Source organism: Podarcis cretensis, assembly GCF_951804945.1.
Source record: "Podarcis cretensis genome assembly, chromosome: 17".
NCBI classification, from domain to species: Eukaryota; Metazoa; Chordata; class Lepidosauria; order Squamata; family Lacertidae; genus Podarcis; species Podarcis cretensis.
The window spans coordinates 30,151,655-30,173,839 of record NC_137187.1 but is presented as its reverse complement, the minus strand read 5'-3'; the positions used below and the strand labels follow the sequence as shown (position 1 = coordinate 30,173,839).

Genomic DNA, 22,185 nt, shown 5'->3' with positions numbered 1-22,185 from the left:
GAAAAGGGTTCTGCGATCAGAAGGTCTTGGGGTTCTATCCTGGCTCAAATTGAGGACTGGGTGGATGTGGCCACATCACTTACGTAGTCACAGAACTAAGTGTGCCTTGCTCATGTTCTCATGATGACCCTTCCCTCTTCCGTGCCACTGGATTTGTATTAGGGGATACCTGAGAATTAAGTCAGGGTACCAATCACAACATGATCTGAGATTTGACTTGATCTTTCCTCCCCTTTCCCATACCATAAGATCTAATTTAACTCTGTGTGCCATCGCACTGTACATTGCTCCTCTTTCCCAACCTATTATGTAATATTGGGGGGGGGGCGGGAGGCAGGAGTTTGAGGCAGCATGCTATGCAGTAGCATCTTCTAAAATGTTGTTTTAAATCAGACATTACAAGGGGGCTGTAGGGAAGATGCACAGTGGCGAGAGCTTCATATCGCTTGTGAAATCTAGTTACAATGCAATAGGAATATCCTCTGTGACCTCCGTATACATTGGTTGCCCACTTTCTGCTTTGCAAATTCCCATTTCTTGCGCTTTTCCTTGTAATGGAAAGCACAGCAGGCTAATGCAGATGGAACCAAAAGCTGCTGTAAAATGAATTGAGCCACTGTTTATTATTAGATCATGCAGATTTTTCTTCCATTTCTACCTGAGGATCTGGTTGAATTGTTCAGATTTGAGTTTGCACCATCAGAAGAGAGGTTGTGATTTATGAAATGCTAATCCACGGGGTTTTGAAATCCTGCTTGCATGGTGAGGAACCTATGGCCCTCCAGATATTGCTGGACCACCCCTCCTGCCAGCCCCAGCCAGCTTGGCCAATGGCCAGGGGTCATGGAAGCTGTAATCCAGCAACATCTGGGAGATGCTACATGGAGACGATGATTTGTCATTCCTGCTTTGAACCATCCATTCTTAGCTAACACATTGAACTGTAACTAGAATATTCTATTTTATGCAAATATAAAGGTAGTCATGGGATGCGGGTGGCGCTGTGGGTTAAACCACAGAGCCTAGGGCTTGCTGATCAGAAGGTTAGTGGTTCAAATCCCCATGACGGGGTGAGCTCCCATTGTTCGGTCCCTGCTCCAGCCAACCTAGCAGTTCGAAAGCACGTCAAAGTGCAAGTAGATAAATAGGTACCACTCTGGCGGGAAGGTAAACGGCGTTTCCATGCGCTGCTCTGGTTCGCCAGAAGCGGCTTAGTCATGCTGGCCACATGACCCAGAAGCTGTACGCCAGCTCCCTCAGCCAATAAAGTGAGATGAGCACCGCAACCCCAGAGTCGGCCATGACTGGACCTAATGGTCAGGGGTCCCTTTACCTTTACCTAAAGGTAGTCATGCTGGTCCATAGAAAACAATCCAAATCCCATATTAGGACAGTATCTGTTGGACCAACAAGATGTCACAAAAAAGAAAAAGAACCAAGGGGGGAGAAGAGGAGAGAAGAAATACAGGTGGTCAAACACATGTTTCTCCTTCCCAAGAAGCCTTGACGCAGCAGCCTCTCACCTGCATAGCATCTAAAGGAGCCTCATTTTGAATGTCTGTTACCTCCTCTTGGCAGACTCTGATTGGTTGCCCATCATCCATTCTTTCCCCTCTCTTCTTGCCCCGTTCTGGAGAACTTGAAATCTTTCACACTGTTTTGTGGCATTTTGGTTGGCCTATAAAGTGCTGCTTTAATTTGGATTTGGGGATTGCATTTTTATGTCCATTCAAACTGACATTTGCTTCTGGATGCATCCAAGTGGCAGACTATGCCATGTGCACGCAAGCTCCAGAGATGACTCCTGCTGTGTGCATGTTGCTTATCTTTGGTGGTCATCCCATAGTAGTGCAGACAAGCAGGGCTTCCTTGTGGAAGGAGGAAGCCATTGGCACTTAGCGTTTGCATTGGCCTTGGGTGCCAATTGCTGTGTTCACTGGCCGAAGAGGACACAAACCGCTGGAGGATGTGTTGTTTGTGGAACTGAACCTGCATCTGTTGGTTTCAGCACCACCACGTGGCTGCACCTTCATAGACCCAACTTAGACTTATTTATACTCAAAGCTTGTTTTCTGCACTGGTGGGTTTGCAAAACTTGTCTTCTGTGTGAGCTGTTTTTCTCCATCTTTGTCATTCTTTCTATTTCCAGTTCCTGTAATAACAATGATAAGCTGAAATCGAATGGTGCCAGCCCATCATTTTGGCCTTTTTGTGTGTGCACTGTTTCTGTGTCCCAGCAAGCCAAATAAGCAACTCAGATATTTGTTGCGTACGGATAGTTCATGCTTCGTAATCCTAATGAGCAGCTTGAGGCAGAAGCACAACAGTTTCCTTGTAAGCTTTGGCAGGTTAGAAGCCTCTCTGGTAGTATCAACGCATTGTGCCGTCTTGTGGCCTTTGGGTCTTCAGCTGGAGAAAATGTGAGACTTGGATTTCAGAGGTTTTTTTAAAACAAGTAAAGATTTTGTAAGAAAGTGAGAGAGACTTCACCATTGGTTTTGCCTGTGTTTTGAGTATGTTCTTAACATTTATACAGTGGCACCTCAGGTTACATACGCTTCAGGTTACATACGCTTCAGGTTACAGTCTCCGCTAACCCAGAAATAGTGCTTCAGGTTAAGAACTTTGCTTCAGGATGAGAACAGAAATCATGCTCCGGCAGCGCAGCAGCAGCAGGAGGCCCCATTAGCTAAAGTGGTGCTTCAGGTTAAGAACAGTTTCAGGTTAAAAACGGACCTCCGGAATGAATTAGGTACTTAACCCGAGGTACCACTGTACTGGCAGGGATGAAATCTTCTTACTCCTGCCCTTAAGGAAAGTAACTTACATTGATGTACAGTACAGTGGTACTTCTGGTTACGAACGGGATCCGTTCTGGAGGCCTGGCCATATCCCGAAAATTTCATAACTGGAGGACTGCTTTCTGCGCATGCGTGCAGCGCCGCAGAGCACTTCTGTGCATGCGCGAGTGGCAAACCCACTTCCAGGGTTGCCACATTTACAACCCGAAGATTACGTTACACAAGGGTCCACTGTATTAGGCATTTGTAGCTACCAGAGAGTAACGAGACATGTACTTTATAAGCAAAGAAACAAAGTCAGAAAGCCGTTACTCCATTAGTTTTCAGAAAGCCAATGAAAGCCATGATACTATCTACATGTCTCGTTACGAAGTCAGAACGAGATTTGGACAATTTGCAGGAGGGGTACCAAACTGAAACGTAGAAAATGTGGGTTTTGCAGGGAAATCGTGTAGGTTTTTTTGCAGATTTTCTCCCCAAACCAGATGAACATGACAAAGGAGAATGGCCTGATGTAAATAAAGGCTCCTGAAACCTCCTTAGCTATTAATTCTGAGGTTTGGATGGCCATCTGTCATGGATGCTTTAGTTAAGATGCCTGCATCGCAGGGGATTGGAATAGATGACCGTTGGGGTCCCTTCCTACTCGGTGGTTCTGTGATTCTAAGATTATATGGAGTGTATTGAGTTTCACCTGTTTTTAGCCATACTGCTCCATTTTGCCAGGTTTGGGACAGAGCTAGATGTTGTACAAACTTTTGCTAAATCTTTCAGAAAGTGGTGCCACTGCAACACCACATGGTGAATTTGCACTCCTGGTGATCTCCGCAGCAACATTTGTTTACCCCAATGGGGGTTTTGTTTTGTTTTTTAAATCCCAGGTATGTTATAATTTCTTATCCATTGAAGACAATAGAGATCAGATTCAATCAGATTTGAGTTACTGTATATTTCGCTCTATAGGACGCACTTTTCCCCCTCCAAAAATGAAGGGGAAATGTGTGTGCGTCCTATGGAGCAAATGCAGACTCCTTGGCTTCAGCGATAGCAACGGGAAGCCTCCGAAGCGCAGAGGGAGCGCTCCCTCCGCGCTCCAGAGGCTTCGCGTTGCTTTTGCTGAAGCCTGGAGAGGGAGAGGGGTCGGTGCGCACTGACCCGTCTCGCTCTCCAGGCTTCGGGCAGCTATCTGCAAGCCTTTGGAGCCCAGTGGGAGTTCCCACCACGCTCCGAAGGCTTGCGGATAGCAGCCTGCAGCCTGAAGCCCGGGGAGCGCAGCGCCAACTCCTGCTGCATTCCTCAGGCTTCAGGCAGCTATCCGCAAGCCTTAGGAGTGCGCCCCCAGCCCCACAAGCTCCGGGACCGGCGGCAAGGCTGTGTGCAACCTTGCCGCCGCTCCCGGACCTGTTCTGGGGGCTGGGGTCAGGGGAAGCTCGGGCTTCCCCTGCTCCAGCCCCACAGCTAAAAACGAAGCCAAGATAGCGAGCGGGATGGATTCCGCTCGCTGTCTTGGCTTCTGCCAAAGCCGCGCGCAGCCTCTCCGGGCTGGAGAGGTTGCAGGTGGCTAAAGAGGAAGCCAAGACAGCGAGCGGGATGGATAAATTTTTTTCTTTATTTCCCCCCCCCCTAAAAACTAGGTGTGCCCTATGGTCCGGTGCGCCCTATGGAGCGAAAAATACGGTAAATATTTCTCCAGACGTCATAGGGCTGTGCAGTGATGACTCCTGTCACTTGGCGCCTCTGAATATTCTACTCTTTTGCACTGAGTAGTGACTGTAAATGTCCAAGGCATCAGCTTTTCAATCCCACGAGTGGTCAGTTCTGTTTTTAAGACAAGAATGTTGTCTTAGATGTGTTCTAAGAGCTGTTTTCCTTTCCTTTCTGGATATAATTTCTGTGTTGGGAAAATCAGGGACATCCTTCATGCACTGCCTGGTTGGATACCTGGCATGTGTTTGACTTGCGTCTTGAAGTATGTTTGACCGGGTGTTTGGTGCTTGATCTGACTGTGGAAAAGCGGCCAAGGCCAGCAGGAGTGGGGAACCTTTTGCCCTTTCCTATGCCCCTGAAAGTCCATCAGGGACCAGCGACCAAGTGTTTGCCAGCACTGAAGGACGATGCTACCATGTGCTTTTGCTGTCTTTCACACAGCATATCTCTCTCTGCCACCACATCATTTCAGGCCTCGCGACACAAAGGCAAGAATGGCAGGTTCTCCAAACCACGCTTAGGCTGTGTTTTTCCCTTTTTTGTATTTTGGATTCTTATGGCACAACCAGCTCCCTTTAAATCCTTCTTAACTGCGTGATGTACATCAGTAGCTATTATTATTATTATTATTATTATTATTATTATTATTATTAGTTCAAGCTACAGTGGTACCTTGGGTTACATACACTTCAGGTTACATACGCTTCAGGTTACAGACTCCGCTAACCCAGAAATAGTGCTTCAGGTTATGAACTTTGCTTCAGGATAAGAACAGAAATCTTGTTCTGGCGGTGCGGCGGCAACATGAGGCCCCATTAGCTAAAGTGGTGCTTCAGGTTAAGAACAGTTTCAGGTTAAGAACGGACCTCCGGAACGAATTAAGTACTTAACCCGAGGTACCACTGTATATACTGCCCTTTAACCAAGGATCCCAGGGCGGTGTACAACATTAAAAACATAATTTACATGGAACAACAACAACAACAACAACAGAACAATCACAGAAAATTTCGTGATAACAATCCTTCCACATTTAAAATGACACAGACTGTTTAATAGCCAAAGGCCTGGGTAAAGAGGATTTTTCCATGCGGCACCTAAAGACACGGCGAGAGCGTTCCACAAACAGGGAGCCACCACAGAAAAGGTCTGTTCTCGGGTTGCCGTCCTCTTGGGGAAGGGGGACACTGAGAAGGGTCTCTGGTGAAAAGCGCCGAGTCTGGGTCACTTTGCATGCAGTTGATCAACAACCAGCAGCACAAACACCTTGCCCCAAAAGGGAGTTTGGCAATGGTTGGTAGTTGCATAGATTCTCAGAATACTGTCTGGGGGTGTTTCTTAAGGAGCGGTCTTATCGCTACCCCCTTCAAACAGGTAGGACGCTCCCCCTCTTGTAAAAGGGCATCGACCACTGCTAGGCTTCCAAGGAGTTGCTCGAGAGCAAGCAGGCAAATGCCTCCCTGGTCAGCTGTGAAGCTTTGCTTTTGATGCCAAAATAAACTTTATCTGTCCAGAGCGCCACTATTCCCTGGCTGGCTCATTCGCTGGCAGAATCTGAGAGTGGGCGGTCCTTAAACCTTCCCCAGCAGAGTAGTTTCTTGACGCCCAGTCTGCACCTCCCCTCTCAGTGCGAAAGCTTACTGCGCAGGGAGGTCGTGGGCAATGGAGGACTTCTCTCCTCCCCGCTTTGCCTAGGCAAGGTGTCCTGGCACCGCCTCGCCTCCTCCGAGCCCTGAAGCTCCTCTCCACTGGAGGTGTGGTTACCCTCCTCCGCTGAGGAGGTGCTGCTTCCCACGATCTTTGGGGGCTCTCTGTAATCCATCCGGCTTTTCCCCTCTCGCCCCTGAGCCAGTGGCAGTTCCCTGACAACCACCTCCTTTGCCCAGGCAGCCGTTGTCTCTCTGCTGAATTTTATCAGCCAAGAGGGGCAAGGGTCCATTGCGTCACCTCCCAAGACCCCTGGCTTAACCCGCCTTCCATTGCCCGGCAGCCTTTAAGTCAGGGCTCCAATTTCGGAGCTCCCGGGCACTTCTTTAAATCAGAGTTTGCTTTGAAACATGAGCTTTACATCTGGATGACACTTGCGCCTGAGAAAAGTGCATTTGCTGTTGTGTTGCTTGAGGCTGATGAATGCACGTAAATTTCAAGTTCTTCCTCTCGGTTGTCAGTTCCTGGTTGAAGCTAGTTGGGCCTCAAAAAGTGGTCCCTCTCGGGGCCTTGGGAAATAGTTGTAGGATAGCGACAGTGGTGGGGAGTTCTGTGGTCTGTTGGGTTTCTCAGCTGTGTGTGCTGCCCTCACGTGGGGCGTAAGTTTTTCAAAGACTTCCAGTACATTGAAACTTGAAAGAGGCACCAACGGAGGGCTCTTCCTTGGGAGAATTAAGCAGCAATCTCTCACCGTTGTTTGCTGAGCTCATTAATCCAGTACACAATGAATAACCCACACGCTGCATGCTATTTGAAGAGGTTAGCTGAATGGAAAGACAGTATCTTTGCATATCAAAAAATAGACTTTGATCAGGCTTCATAGGTGGTTTGAAGAATGTGCATGGATCTGTGGCTGTTACATGCAGCTTATAGAGATTTCGTTGTGCAATTTTCTTTTCTTTTCTTTACAACTGCATTATTTCTTCTAGGTACCAGCAGTGTTTTTATGGAGTCAATCTGTCCAGTCTCCGCAATGCAGCTGTAGATGAATACTTTAGGCAACCTATTGTAGTAAGTCATTTTTTATTTCCTCGCTTTTTCCTTTGCCTTCCTCCTCCACCTTCAGGAGCTCAGGGGCTGGGGGGGGTCCCTAAGTTGCAGAACTGCCTCCCCACGGAGGTGCATCTGGCCCTTCATTACGTAGCATCTGGTGAATGTGGAAGGGACACCTCTTCGCCCAGGCTTTTGACACTAGGGGGCGTATATTTGTAGAACCCACCTTACTTCTGTAATTGTAAGATGTTTTAAACTGTTTGTGTGTTGTAATGTTGTATTTTACTCTGCCCTGGGACCTGGGGTGACACGTGGGTAAATGTCAATTATTATTATTATTATTATTATTATTATTATTACTATTATTACTATTATTATTATTTATACATGCATACATACATACATACATACCCTGCCTATCTGGCTGGGTTTCCCCAGCCACTCTGGGTAGCTTCCAACAGGAGATTAAAAATACATTAAAACATCATTCATTAAAAACTTCCCTAAACAGGGCTGCCTTCAGATATCTTCTAAATGTCAGATAATTTATTTCTTTGACATCTGATGGGAGGGCGTTCCACAAGGCAGGTGCCACCACTGAGGAGCCCCTCTGCCTGGTTCCCTGTAACTTTGCTTCTAACAATGAGGGAACCGCCAGAAGGCCCTCGGTGCTGCACCTCAGTGTCTGGGCAGAATGATGGGGGTGGAGACGCTCCTTCAGGTCTACTGGGCCAAGGCCGTTTAAGGCTTTCAGGGTCAGCACCAACACTTTGAATGGTGCTCGGAAACGTACTGGGAGCCAATGAAGGTCTTTCAAGCTGTCAGGTGAGCCCAGGTTGACCACAGGGCAAGAAAGACTGTGAGGCATGGAAGGCAATTAGCTTTTTCTTAACAGAAAATACCAGCTCAACTCGTTCAGCTTGAGGTATGGCTGAAATGGACCACTGTACCCCCCCCTCCCCTTCCAGTCGATCTTACTCCAGATCACTCCCCAGCAGACAAAGGCTGCGTTGAAGGGCGAGCTCCTCCTCTGGGCTTGTCTTGCCTGCTGTTCAGTAACATACAGGACTCTCCTCAACTGGGACTGTCCTGCTACAGGATAGCAGGGCAACCTCTGGCTCCTCTCTGCCTGAGTCTGCGCTCACACTGTGACTCTCAACCTCTACCCCTGTCCTGGAAGGATCTCCCTCTCTTGACACGCGTCTTCTAGCACCTCCCCGAGAGCCAGTGTGGTGTAGTGGTTAAGAGCGGTAATCTCGTAATCTGGTGAACCGGGTTCGCTTCCCTGGTCTCCACATGCAGCTGCTGGGTGACCTTGGGCCAGTCACACTTCTTTGAAGTCTCTCAGCCTCACCTCACAGAGTGTTTGTTGTGGGGGAGGAAGGGAAAGGAGAATGTTAGCCACTTTGAGACTCCTTAGGGTAGTGATAAAGCAGGATATCAAATCTAAACTACTACTACTACTACTACTACTACCACTCTTCTTCTTCTTCTTCTTCTTCTTCTTCTTCTTCTTCTTCTTCTTCTTCTTCTCCTCCTCCTCCTCCTTCTCCTCCTTCTCCTCCTTCTCCTCCTCCTCCTCCCTTCCCCGGACTGTTCTTCAGTGTCCCACCACCACATCCCGGGTCTAAGTCTTCTTCTTCTATGTCCTCCCTGGGGGTTCTTGGGTGGGAGACAGCCACCATTCTTCCTCATCCAGCCAATCCCTGGCAGCTCATAATAATAACAATAGCAGGAGCAATAATGTTATAGAACAGAGGTGGCATCCATGTGGAACAGAGCAGCATGTCACATGTGTTTGTTTTTGCTTTGCTTTCCCTTAAGGTCAACATCAGTGAATGGGTCATACCTCGTAATTCTCAGGGGTCAGCAAACTTTTTCAGCAGGGGGCCAGTCCACTGTCCCTCAGACCTTGTGGGGGGCCGAACTATATTTTGGAGAGAAAAAATGAACGATTTCCTATGCCCCACAAATAACCCAGAGATGCATTTTAAAGAAAAGCACACATTCTACTCATGTAAAAACACGCTGATTCCCGGACCGTCCACAGGCCGGATTTAGAAGGCGATTGGGCCGCATCTGGCCCCCGGGCCTTGGTTTGCCTACCCATGAATTAGCTGGTAATTCTTTTGATCACAGCCAAGTCATTTTTTTCTGAGAGCATCTGAGCAAACAGAAATGTAAAAGTCAAATATTATTCCATTGACCGGTGCATAACCATGAGCAGGTTTTGTGGGTTAGTTGTAAGTGCAAGGAAGGAAACTTAAATTCACGGCTTGCCAGCTTTAACTGGGCAGCCAGTGGGGTGCCTTCCTGTGTTGCCGAACTCCACTCCCATCAACCCCAGTCAGCAGGACCAGGAGTCAGGGATGATGGGAGCCCCGACAACAGCTGGAGGGCACCATATTGTCTCTCCCTGATAGAATCGGTACTGCATTACTCAGTGCTTTTTTCCCTTTAAAATGTTTAGGGGTACTATCATTTTGACGCAAGAAAATACCATTTCATAGTTCAAATCGGGGGAAATAAATACAGTAAATGGACAAAAGTACAAAGGTTCACAAAATGTTTAGGGGTATGTGTCCCCCCAGAAAAAAAGCATTGGCTTTCCTAAAGCATTAACTGGGCGTAGTATGAAGGTCAGAAATGCCCCTCAATATAGAAATCCCTCAGAGTTCCAGATATAAGCAATGTGTATGTGGTGCAAATTTCTTTTAACAGAGAGAGGAACAACTAAAATAGCATATCAAAGGGACCAAGAGAAGGTATATTATTGTGGGAGGAGGAATTTTCTGTTTTGTAAGCCTGCAGCGCTAGAGGAGAGCAGGGGTCTGATTCTCTCTTTTTCTCCTCTTCAACCCTCAGGATACATTTGACATAAGAATTTTAATGGCCCGGACAGTGAAGTACACGGTCAATTTTACAGACGCAGAAGAGGAAGATTTGCATAGGTAAGTGTCTGGAAAAAGTCCTGCCTTTCCATGTCAAATAATTGTTTCTTTCTACACTTTTCCACTTACAAGCAAGCGAGGGACTTCACAGCGTGTGTGTGGATCCCATCCAGGGTATTTTAAGCCTCTAATCCTTAATGGCATTTTAGCCTTGCAAATTGCTGCAGGTGACTAAGCACAGTATTTAGGGTAAAATATAACTTGGTGTGAAGTTTTTGTTGTTTTAAGAGTAATGACATCTGTCAAGATAATCCTAGTAAATAAAATGAAATACAGTCATACCTCGGGTTACAGACGCTTCAAGTTGCGCGTTTTCGGGTTTCGGTGCTTGCGTATGCGCAAAAGCACTAAATCGCACTATGCGCATGCGCAGAAACCCCAAATCGCGACCTGCGCAGACATGGCACTGCGGGTTGCGAACATGCCTCCCGCACGGATCACGTTCACAACCCGAGCATCCACTGTACAAGGTATAATAATTGAGTACATAGCTAGATTTTGTTATAATAAATTATCTTGGATAAAAATCCATTCTACTTTATTTCTGGTAAATGTGTTGTGCTTAAAAGACCAGTGTCTAAATGAATGGTGATATTTGTAATTTTTAACCATGTATTTCAAATGCCACACTGGCAACTTTCTTCTTCTACAGAGTGGAAATCCCCTTTGTTTTCCAAATGATGCAGTCTGGGCTAATCCATGGTTTGGCCTTCTGGTTTGATGTGGCATTTGTCGGCTCACTGTACGTATTCTTCTTCCTCGCTCCCAAAAGTTACCTTGGAACTTCACTTTAAAGGGAAATGACCCTTTTAATTTGGCCAAATTCAGAACCTTGCTCAAGTTCTTCTCTTGCCTGTTACATGGAGGAACAAGTTCATTTTATACATCTTTGTTGTAGAGATAGTCAGATTCTCATGAAGGGATCTCACCATGTTATTTTTGCAGGAGGGCCCACCTGGAGAAAACAGACTTTGCATGAAAAAGCCACTCATGTGTTGGGTTTTTGTCACTTGAATGTGTGAACGTGATGTGGTAACTCATCATAGGTAAAGGGACCCCTGACCATTAGGTCCAGTCGTGACCGACTCTGGGGTTGCGGTGCTCATCTCACTTTATTGGCTGAGGGAGCCGGCGTACAGCTTCCGGGTCATGTGGCCAGCATGACAAAGCCGCTTCTGGCGAACCAGAGCAGCACACGGAAACGCCGTTTACCTTTCCGCTGGAGCGGTACCTATTGATCTACTTGCCCTTTGACGTGCTTTCGAACTGCTAGGTTGGCAGGAGCAGGGACCGAACAACGGAAGCTCACCCCATAACGCGGATTCGAACTGCCGACCTTCTGATCGGCAAGTCCTAGGCTCTGTGGTTTAACCCACAGCGCCACCCGGGTCCCATAACTCATCATAAAGCACCTGAAAAACAAACCAGTAATAAAAGGGCACCACACAGATGAGCAGCCTGGGTAATGGTTTTTTCAACCCTGCCCATATCATGTAGTCAGAACTGCAATGCATAAGACTGGCCTTTTGGGTTTTTAAATTACATCCTGCCTTTCAACCATAGGCTCTCAGTGTGGCCACCAATTAAAATAATTAAAACAATGTGTCAAAAATGGGGGGGGGCAGTGCAGTTTAAATTAAAACAGCAGAAGCAGTAAAACACATGAACATCCTAGGGGCTGAATAAAACCAGATTCAGCTGAAGTTTGCAGAAGCCAGGGAGAATAAAATTGGCTTGAATCCTTAAACTTTTTGCTTTGTGCACAGAAGAGAGTTGCGCTCCTAAAAGGGTTTTTTCCACAGCCTTCTCTGAGTGCATCTCTCCATCCATGAAGAGAAGCTGCTATGTTCATGGACCAAGAATTTGGGATGTGAGCACCTTTGTCTTGGTCTTCTCTGAAGCTGTTTTGCAGCTGTACTAGGTCCGCCTTCTTGATGCAAATTTAATAAATGAGTAAAATACCTATGGCGTTTTAAATGGGCTTGTGGGAGGTAGGGGCAATTGGTTTATTTCTGTTTCCATTTTAGTATGTACTTCGTGTTCTCATTTTGTGCTTACGTGTTGCTAACGGCCCTGTGATCTTCAGATCAAAATTCAAGGCATAAATAAATGTTTGCGTATTTACTGGATTTCTTCTTTCAAGGGTGACTGTTTGGCTCTCGACTGCCCCCACGGAGCCTCTGACTCACTGGTATCAAGTCCGCTGCCTTCTCCAAACTCCTCTCTTTGCCAAAGAAGGGGAAACTCTTTCAGGAAAAGTCCTGTTCGTGGCAAATAAACGGTAAGTAGCAAAGCACAGGCAAATCGCTTTGTTGGCGAAAGTGTTTCCGAAGCGCTTATGTGGGAGAAGATTACTAAAAATTAATTATGTGAAACATCTGCAGATTTGTGTTAACGAACAGAAGCCGCAATAGAAAATATGCTTTGCATCTCAAACCACAGTGCCGAAAATCCATTTGTATGTTCAAGTATCGCAAAGACAACATAAAAAATGGTCAGTCTTAGCAGTTGTGCCAAGTGAATTTCCTTCAGAGATCTGATGTTTTGCTGCTATTAGCAATGTACTTGCTCCTAAATTTAGCACAGCAATATTGATTTGTGCTGTAGGGAATATAATGAGCAAGAGCAAGATTTCCTTTTCTTTGAAGCAGCTTCAATGTAATGATTTTAAATAGGCAATAAACACTCATCAGAGTAACATACACATCTGCCCAGTCTGAGTCTTGCTGTGCAAAGGGGTGAATGTATATGAAATGCTTTGACCTCCTATTTTTCAGCTGATGATAAATCCTTGGTGGCTTTTAGCATTCGTTGTTGGTACTTGAGAGAAGGATTAAAGCAGGGAGGTCAATTTCTGATCCCTGTTTTAAGACTGCTCTGTTTACAGGTCACCAGCCTAAACATGTGTACTAGGTGGATATTGGAAAAGAGGATTCTCAGGGTTCCTGTGGTATTTCCTCTGCAGACTTCTACACACCTGGGCAAAATATACTGTATTTTTTGCTCTATAAGACTCACTTTTTCCCTCCTAAAAAGTAAGGGGAAATGTGTGTGCGTCTTATGTAGCGAATGCAGGCTGCGCAGCTATCCCAGAAGTCAGAACAGCAAGAGGGATTGCTGCTTTCACTGCGTAGTGATCCCTCTTGCTGTTCTGGCTTCTGAGATTCAGAATACTTTTTTTCTTGTTTTCCTCTTCCAAAAACTAGGTGCATCTTGTGGTCTGGTGCGTCTTATAGAGCGAAAAATATGGTAACTGTCTAGAAATGAGATGAGAAGCTGGAGTTAATGCAGATTAAAAGAGAGGGGGCAGGGGAATCTTAGAGCAATCAACATGCCTCGCTCTCAGGCTTGAGTATCCTCTATCAGAAGTCCTTGCGTCAGGAGTTCTTTCTATATTCCTATATATATATATATATATATATATATATATATATATATTAGTTTTTTTAACACATCATTTACAACAATTATTAAACATACTTTTATATCTTATACATTTTTTTTACTTCCATCAATCACATCTGAAAATTTTCCAATCTTTTCACTTAATTTACATTTCTTACTTTCACTATTACATTTAAATCACATAACTAATATCTCTCTTCTTTCTCTTCTTTGCAATATTTCATATACCGTATTTTTTGCTCTATAAGATGCACCAGACCATAAGACGCACCTAGTTTTTGGACGAGGAAAACAAGAAAAAAATAATTCTGAATCTCAGAAGCCAGAACAACAAGAGGGATCGCTGCGCCACAAAAGCAGTGATCCCTCTTGCTAATCTGGCTTCTGGGATAGCTGTGCAGCCTGCATTTGCTCCATAAGATGCACACACATTTCCCCTTACTTTTTAGGAGAGAAAAAGTGAGTCTTATAGAGCAAAAAATACGGTATTTCTCCTTACAAAACTTCTTGTAGTCCTACTAGCGTAATTTGTTGATTACAGTTGCTCTTCAAATAATTCATATGCTTCTTCCAATCTTCTGTAAATCTCTGGTCCCGCAGATTTCGAATCCTTCCTATCATTTTGTCCAATTCTGCACAGTTCATTGATTTTGTCTGCCATTCTTCTTTTGTCAGTGTTTCTTCTTGCTTCCATTTCTGGGCCAACAATACTCTTGCCGCTGTTGTTGCATATAAAAACAATTTAACATCTTCTCTATTAATATCCTCATTTATAATACCAAGTAAAAATGCTTCTGGTTTTTTAAAAAATGTATATTTCAACATCTTTTTCATCTCATTATATATCATTTCCCAGAATTTCTTTTACTTTCTTATTCCATCCAACTATTCTTCACAGTCTGCAGGCACTTTAATTATTCCTCATGGGATAATATTGGTTACTTCCTGTCACCTTCAACATGGCAAAGTCACCAGGAAGAAGCTTGGCCAATTGGGCTGTGGCAGAAAAGGTGTCCTCAACCCAGTCACTGAATTACCTGCAGAAATGCACTGCACATAACAACATTCACCTGCTGGGTTCTTGTTTAAGACTGAATAGTCAAATTTAATAATTTTTGTTAGAATCATAGAATTGCAGAGTTGGAAGTGACTACAAGGGTCTTCTAGTTTAACCCCCTGTGATGCAGGAATCTGAGCTGAAGCATCCATGACAGAGGGCCACCCAGCCTCTGCTTAAAGGCCTCCAAGGAAGGAAGTCTCTTCCACTGCCAAACAGCTCTTACTGTTAGAAAGTTCTTCTTGATGTTGAGTCTGAGTCTTCTTTCTTGTACAACTTGAAGCTATTGGTTTGAGTCCCACCCTCCAGAGCAGGAGGAAACAAGCTTGTTCCGTCTTCCATGTGACATCCCTTGAGATATCTCCTCTTTTCCAGGCTTATTGTTGTTGTTTAGTCGTTTAGTCGTGTCCGACTCTTCATGACCCCATGGACCAGAGCACGTCAGGCACTTCTGTCTTCCACTGCCTCCCGCAGTTTGGTCAAACTCATGTTCGTAGCTTCAAGAACACTGTCCAACCATCTCGTCCTCTGTCATCCCCTTCTTCTTGTGCCCTCCATCTTTCCCAACATCAGGATCTTTTCCAGGGAGTCTTCTCTTCTCATGAAGTGGCCAAAGTATTGGAGTCTCAGCTACAGGATCTGTCCTTCCAGTGAGCACTCAGGGCTGATTTCCTTAAGAATGGAGAGGTTTGATCTTCTTGCAGTCCATGGGACTCTCAAGAGTCTCCTCCAGCACCATAATTCAAAAGCATCAATTCTTCCTTCCACTGTTCCTCATAAGGCTTTCTAAAGCCCAACCCTTCCCACTATGGCGTTGTGACGTGTAGACTCTAGCAGCTTCTCCTTGCAGATCCAATACCCCAAATGGAAGGAAATTTCCCACAGAACCCAGAAAAGGTCATGGGTTTAGCCTAGAGCAGGTAAAGGACATATGAAAAATGAGCAATTGAGAATACAAAACTGCTCCCTGATAGGTCTGCTCCTGCTTCTTCATGGGGCTTTGGGGAGCCTGCGACTCAGAAAGGTAGGATACAGCTGGGTCTTAATGCCATGGCAACCCTTGCACATGCAACATAGCTAGTTTGCATGTGTGTGCATCTCAGTCAATTTCCCCTCCCCTTTGTGCCCAGAATGGGCACCACAGGCCACTTACAATACAGTATGAAACGGCGCTATCATCTTCTTAGAAATGTCCATCTGCAATGGGAAGCAAAGCATTCTCGCCTTTTTATTTTCACAAGCTTCTTCAGAAGCAGAGTGCCAAAATCAGAGGCGCCAGTGATGCGATCAAAATACTTCATTTGTATCGACAGCAAGTGCCCCACACGTGACTTTTCCATTTTCTGGTTAATAGCTTTCCTGTAAAGAAGTCCTCTCACTCATATTACAATACCTGCTCTTCAAAGGTGAAGTATATCAATTACTTGCAGAGTTGAGAGAAGCAGCGGCAGCATTTTCCATCGCACCATGCCACAATTGCTATTGTAATCCCACTTGTTTACAACACCGTCTCTATAGCAATGAAATGCAGTTGCCAAAGCCTTCATTAAAGGCCAAACATCTTGGCTGCCTTGCTGCTGCCTGCAAACCTGATCCAGAGGAAAAGAGCACACGCAGATTAAGAGAAAAACTAGCAGGCCTTTTGGCCTGTGTTTCGTCCAAAACAAAATACGAGAATTTCACGGATCCTTGATAGGGTTGTCGTTTCCGCAACATCTCAGTCTGAGGCTCATAGGCAGGGCCTGGTTTCCAACTCTTGAAAGACCAAAATATAATAATGGGAGAGAGAGAGACAGTAAAAATGCAGAGCCCAACAGTGTGATATTCCAGAAAAATGGAAGGGGTGGGGTGGGGGCAGGACTAAAAAATCCATGTTCCACTTTTTATTTTCCAGAATGGTAAGTTAAATGCTACTTAAGGCCACATTGTAAAGAAACAGTGATACAGCCAATTACCACAAAACTCCCAGAATCAATTCAAAGGTAGTAAAATGAATGATGATAGCATAGTGAATATGCTTGTCATGCTATGGTTTGAATACCAAGGATGGTGAGGTGCTCCACTTCACACACACACCCTGTTGTTGTTGTTATTATTATTGCTGTAGGGCAACAAAAAAACCCCACACACTTTTATTGCAAGCCCCCATTGCTAAACTGTGTGGTTCCCCCCCCCAAAAAAACCCCCAAATGGTTTGTTGAGCACTCATCCTAATTTGTTTATGGGGAGGTTAGACAATTTGACTTCACACAGTTGTTTTTTTCTTGTCCCTTTCCTTGGAGGATGGATGGCGGCTAACAGATTGAGGTTGAATCCTGACAAGACAGAAGCACTGTTCTTGGGGGACAGGGGGCGGGTGGATGTGGAGGACTCCCTGGTCCTGAATGGGGTAACTGTGCCCCTGAAGGACCAGGTGCACACCCTGGGAGTCGTTTTGGACTCACAGCTGTGCATGGAGGCGCAGGTCAATTCTGTGTCCAAGGCAGCTGTTTATCAGCTCCATCTGGTATGCAGGATGAGACCCTCCCTGCCCGCAGACTGTCTCACCAGAGTGTTGCATGTTCTAGTTATCTCCTGCTTGGACTACTGCAATGCGCTCTACGTGGGGCTACCTTGGAAGGTGGCCTGGAAACTACAACTAAGCCAGAATGCAGCAGCTAGACTGGTGACTCGGAGTGGCCGCTAAGACCATATAACACTGTTCCTGAAAGACCTACATTGGCTCCCAGTACCTTTCCGGGCAGAATTCAAAGTGTTGGTGCTGACCTTGAAAGCCCTAAATGGCTTTGGTCCAATATACCTGAAGGAGCGTCTCCACCTGCATCGTTCAGCCCTGACACTTAGGTCCATCTCCGAGGGCCTTCTGGCCTTGCTGTGAGAAGTGAGGTTACAGGGAACCAGGTAGTGGCACCCACCCTGTGGAACGCCCTCCCATCAGATGTCAAAGAGAACAACTACCACCAGACATCTGAAGGCAGCCCTGTTTAGGGAAGCTTTTAATGTTTGATGCATTACTTTATTTTAATATTGTGTTGGAAGCCGCCCAGAGTGGCTGGGGAAACCCGGCCAGATGGGCAGGGTATTATTATTATTATTATTATTATTATTATTATTATTATTATTATTATTATCATCATCATCTGAGGGCGTCCTATTTGTGGGGAAGCGGGCACATTGTGCAAGTGTATCAAATCAGCTTTAATTCGGCTGGATTTGCTGGCGTGTGACTGAAACCTACTAGTTGGAGTCTAGCAGTGCTCAATGTCATCTCTTTTAAATACTTTTTCATGGGGTAAAGCTTTGATTCACATATGTTCAGTTGAACTAACTTACAAGTTAGTGCTTTCAATCCTCATTATGCATGAAAAAACACAAGCAAAAGAGAGTATTAGTATTAATTCAGAAACGTCAAAACTTGTTATGGACATGATTTTAGTTTTTTAACAAAATTTCTTTTTTATGCAACAGGCAGAGTTATGACATCCAAATTGTTGCTGTAGTGGATGAAACGGGCTTTAAGTCAGGCAATGTCCTTGATTTAAAGAATCCATTTTTTAGGTAAGAAATGCTCTTGGATAAGATTTGTAATCATTACCAAACTGAAAAATTGTATAATCCATTACTTGTGAATGTTTAGTCTTTAGCGCAAACCTTTGCCATCTGTTGCAGTGAATGCTACATTATAGCCTATGTGCTCTGCATCTCCCACAGACCCCTCTCCCAATTTTTTATTTTGCTTCTGAGACTCGCTGTCAGAGCTGCCCAAGGTCCCAGCTCACAAAGGACCAACGCCAGTTCTTGCTATATACAAAAGTCTTTATTAAGGTTCAGTTTCCATTTCAAAGCCGTGGCGCGCAGCTCTACGTCTTAACTCTAGACCGCTGAAGTTCCGTCTGAATCTCCTCCCCCCAGACATCAGTTCAAGACCCTAGCCTTGTGATCCTCCTCTGCTCCTTTCTCCTCTGGGTCCGTCTGCCCGCTGGGGTGTCGCCCTTTCTGGACTCTTCTGATGCTGATTCCCCAGATTCTTCCCCCTGCTTCCGGCGTGCTTTAGGACCTGGCTCCCAATCCGAGCTCCCTGCTGTCCCACGCGCCTGTACATTTGAACTTGGCGCGCGCGCCCAGCCGGCAACCTTCCTCCTGACCGTTACACTGCTCCTGTCACTGCTTCTCCCTTCGGGGGGGGCTAGCTGGGTCTGACTTCCCCCCGTTCCCTCACTCAGCGATAGGGGCGTGGTCAGCCCTGACTCATCTTCTCTCCCCACTGGAGGCGAAGCCGGCCCTGACACGTGGGACTCTTCCCCCCCGCTACGCTCTGGTGGGGAAGCTGGTCCCGATCTCCAGCTGCTGCTTTGGGAGTCGCCGCTGGCCCCTTGCTTCTGGTGCGTCCCTCCCGGGACCCCCCTTGCCCTGGCCATCGGTGCCCGCTTCTGGGAATCTTCCAAATCGCTGGAGAAGCTCATGGAATCTCTCGGCCCACTGTCATATTCTCCTACGCTGCCCTCGGATTGTTCCCCTTCGCTCTCCGCCTCCTCTCTCCCCTGTGCCTCTGCTCCCGAACCCCTGCTAAAACTGGAGTTTTGCTGGTCTTGGTCTGAGGCAAGAAGTGTGTTTGAAATAAGGCCAAAATTGTATGCAAAGATCTTTGCATAGAAATGTTGGAAGCTGCCCAGAGTGGCTGGGGCAAGCCAGTCAGGTGGGTGGAATACCAAAAACAACAACAACCTGGTCAGAATAAAAAACATGATTGAACTATAGTTCTTTTAAGTGGCTATTAAAGACATGGACATGCCTGACTGTTCTCTTTTGTATATAAATATAAAATATTATTTATTTATTTATTTAATAAATAATTTTTATTGAATGATTTTATGTTACAAAAAAAAATACAGCCATACTACCACTAAATATAATTAAGAAATAAAAATTACATACATTGATATTTAGTTTATTTGTTATTTTATATAAATATAAAACATTTAATGCGCCGCATTTACGAACATGGTTAAATAAGTGGTGGATAATCCTCCACCATTCCATTCTGGCTCAGAGTGTTCTGCAACTTAAAAAACAGCCACTTTTCCATCAACAGAAATTAATACAATAAAAATGCATAGAAAGAGCTTCAGTATTCGGCACTCTTACAACTTTTTTAAAAAATACTGTGCATGTCATACAGCTCATATTCTTTAAATATTTTGTTTGTAGATATGCTTAGATTGCGATATGCACCTGCTGGAAGAAAAACCAGGATTACCAAACCAAGTAGCCCACGAGAAGTTGAAGTTCCTTCTTCTGTGAAACCTAACTGTACATATCAAAAGGAAATATTTTATGCAAATTGTATAAAAATATGTTTGTGCTATTTCACACACACACCCTTCCCCCCCCCCCCAAGCTGGGCACCCCAATCTTTAAACATGCCTGCCTGGAAGTATTTTTCACTGCGTCCAATGGTATTTTCTTGGTGAGCGCATTTATTTGGAAATCCTCCCCCCTTAAATGAATGGAAACTGGGCTGCAACTCGCACCCACTTCTCCTGCCTGGCAAGGGGTCCGGGCTGCTGGGAGTTGCAGCCGGCAGCATCTGAAGCGCCCCATCTGGTCTCCTCCTGGCCTTCAGGAGGGGAATGTTGGTACATCTTTGAATGACGTTGTCCTTTGTTCCAGAGGTACCAAAATACCGTATTTTTCGCTCTATAGGACGCATCCGACCATAGGAGGGGAAGAACAGGGGAAAAAACATTCTCCCCCTCTCTGCTCAGCGCCCCTTCAGCAAAGCGGTAGGAGAAACAGAGCCCCTTCCATATCTCCTCCAGCTTCGCTGAAGGGGTGCTGCGCAGAGAGGGGAAACTGTGCAGCGCCTCTCCAGCGAAGCGAAGCCTGGAGAGCAAGAGGGATCGGTGTGCACAGACCCCTCTTGCTCTCCAGGCTGCGCTCCCAAGGCTTGCGGATAGCTGCCTGAAGCCTGGAGAGCGAGAGGGGTCAATTCGCACCGACCCCTCTCGCTCTCCAGGCTTCAGCGAGAGCAACGCTTCGGAGGCTTTGTGTTGCTATCGCTGAAGCCAAGGAGCCTCCATTCACTCCATAGGACGCACACACATTTCCCCTTCATTTTTGGAGGGGGAAAAGTGCGTCCTATAGAGCGAAAAATACGGTAGTACTGGTATCTGAGGTTTCCTTTTCTCAGTTTGTCTAAGGCTGATGCTCCTTGTTTTTCTCTCCCCCCCATCCTTCCCTCCCTTAAGGAATATACTTAACCAAGCCTACCTCATGTTTGTACACATACATAGGATGTATGGGAATACTGCGGACAATACACCAAGCTCATACTCAATGTTTCAGTATTTGCAAGAGGTATTTAAAGATCGGGAGCTTATTTTCAACTGGCCAATAATGAACCTTTTCCGCCTCAGAGCGCTGGGCACTAGGCTCACCACCCAACCAACGTCTCCTCTAACCTGCATTGTTTTCAAGCAATCCTGAACGGTCTTGAGTCTTCCGGCCAGTTACCCTCTTTCGGCAAACCCTTTGAAGAAGGGCAACAGCAGACGACTCTGCCACAATCCTTCTGTATGGTTCCTGCTTTCTGTAGATAGCACAGCAGCAATTGTACATTTAATCTTTCCAATAAAATTTAAATACGAAATACAATGAGGTTGTGGTGTTGCTTTCTGTGCGGGGTCATTGTATGAAGTGTAAGGCAAGACACAGGCCAGCCCCAGCCTTCTCACCTCAGTGATTTAGTTGGGCTTCTGATTTTTTGTTTTAATTCCAGACATGAAACAGGATGGCAAGTATCTCTCCTGGGCTCAGGTGTTTAACTGTGACCCTTATGAGCTCTGTGCTGCCATTCCCTGGGACCCTGCCAGCGGTTATTTACAGCAGCACTCAGCGCACAAAAAAGAAAAAAAGAAAATCTACACAAAGGAGGAACAATGAATTGGCTTTGAGCAGCGAGGCTCAACAGTCTTCCTGCTCTTTTAAATTATGTGCCACTTGATCCAGCCGGCTCCTGTAGTGGAAACGCAGCGCTGGACGTGCCGAGAAGTGAATACATTTGCACCCCTTGTGTTACCACATTTGGAGCGCAATGAAAATCACCACTGGCTCTTCAGTGGCAGATGAGGAGAAGGTTGCTCATTGCTGCCAGAGCTAGCCATAATTCATCATCTGTCAGCCACAGCCTGTCTTCTTTCTCCCTAATCTCTGCCTAGGATCTGCCTAGGACTGTTCTGGGAGTCTGTAGCAGATTGTGCTTTGTCTGTTGGCCTGCCTTAACTCTGGGGAGCTTGAATTCTTGGCCACGGCTGCAGCCTCTCTGAGCAGCCACTGAAAGACATGTAACAGGGGGGCTGCTTACAGCTAGACTGCTGATCAGTTGTTAGTTCTGAAATGGCTGATCATTTGTGCAGGAAAGAGAGGGTTTGGTTTATTTTGGGTGAGTGATGGGCAGCACCCTGGCTGGGTGACGGGGCTGATGACCTGGTGGCCATTGCGTGTGTTGTGATTGGAACTGGATCACAGCACCAGGAGGGGGGGAACTCCAGGGAGAAAGAGAGAG

General features: G+C 45.8%; 1 protein-coding gene across 4 annotated transcripts in view; it reads left to right on the top strand.

The window, feature by feature from the left end:
• Window positions 1-21,275, top strand: part of LOC307206363 (histone-arginine methyltransferase CARM1-like) — a gene marked incomplete at its 3' end in the record, with an annotated part of 63,499 nt that extends 42,224 nt beyond the window's left edge. For 2 of the 4 annotated variants that reach the window (XM_079959579.1, XM_079959577.1), the window contains exons 8-13: window positions 7,145-7,226; window positions 10,074-10,159; window positions 10,812-10,901; window positions 12,303-12,440; window positions 18,090-18,179; window positions 19,830-21,275. In XM_079959579.1, coding sequence (XP_079815705.1) covers window positions 7,145-7,226; window positions 10,074-10,159; window positions 10,812-10,901; window positions 12,303-12,440; window positions 18,090-18,179; window positions 19,830-19,839 — 496 coding nt within the window. Of the gene's footprint in view, window positions 1-7,144; window positions 7,227-10,073; window positions 10,160-10,811; window positions 10,902-12,302; window positions 12,441-18,089; window positions 18,184-19,829 lie in introns of those variants that run through there. The other 2 variants (XM_079959580.1, XM_079959578.1) reach the window with 1 other exon arrangement.
• Window positions 21,276-22,185: the final 910 nt, after the last annotated feature.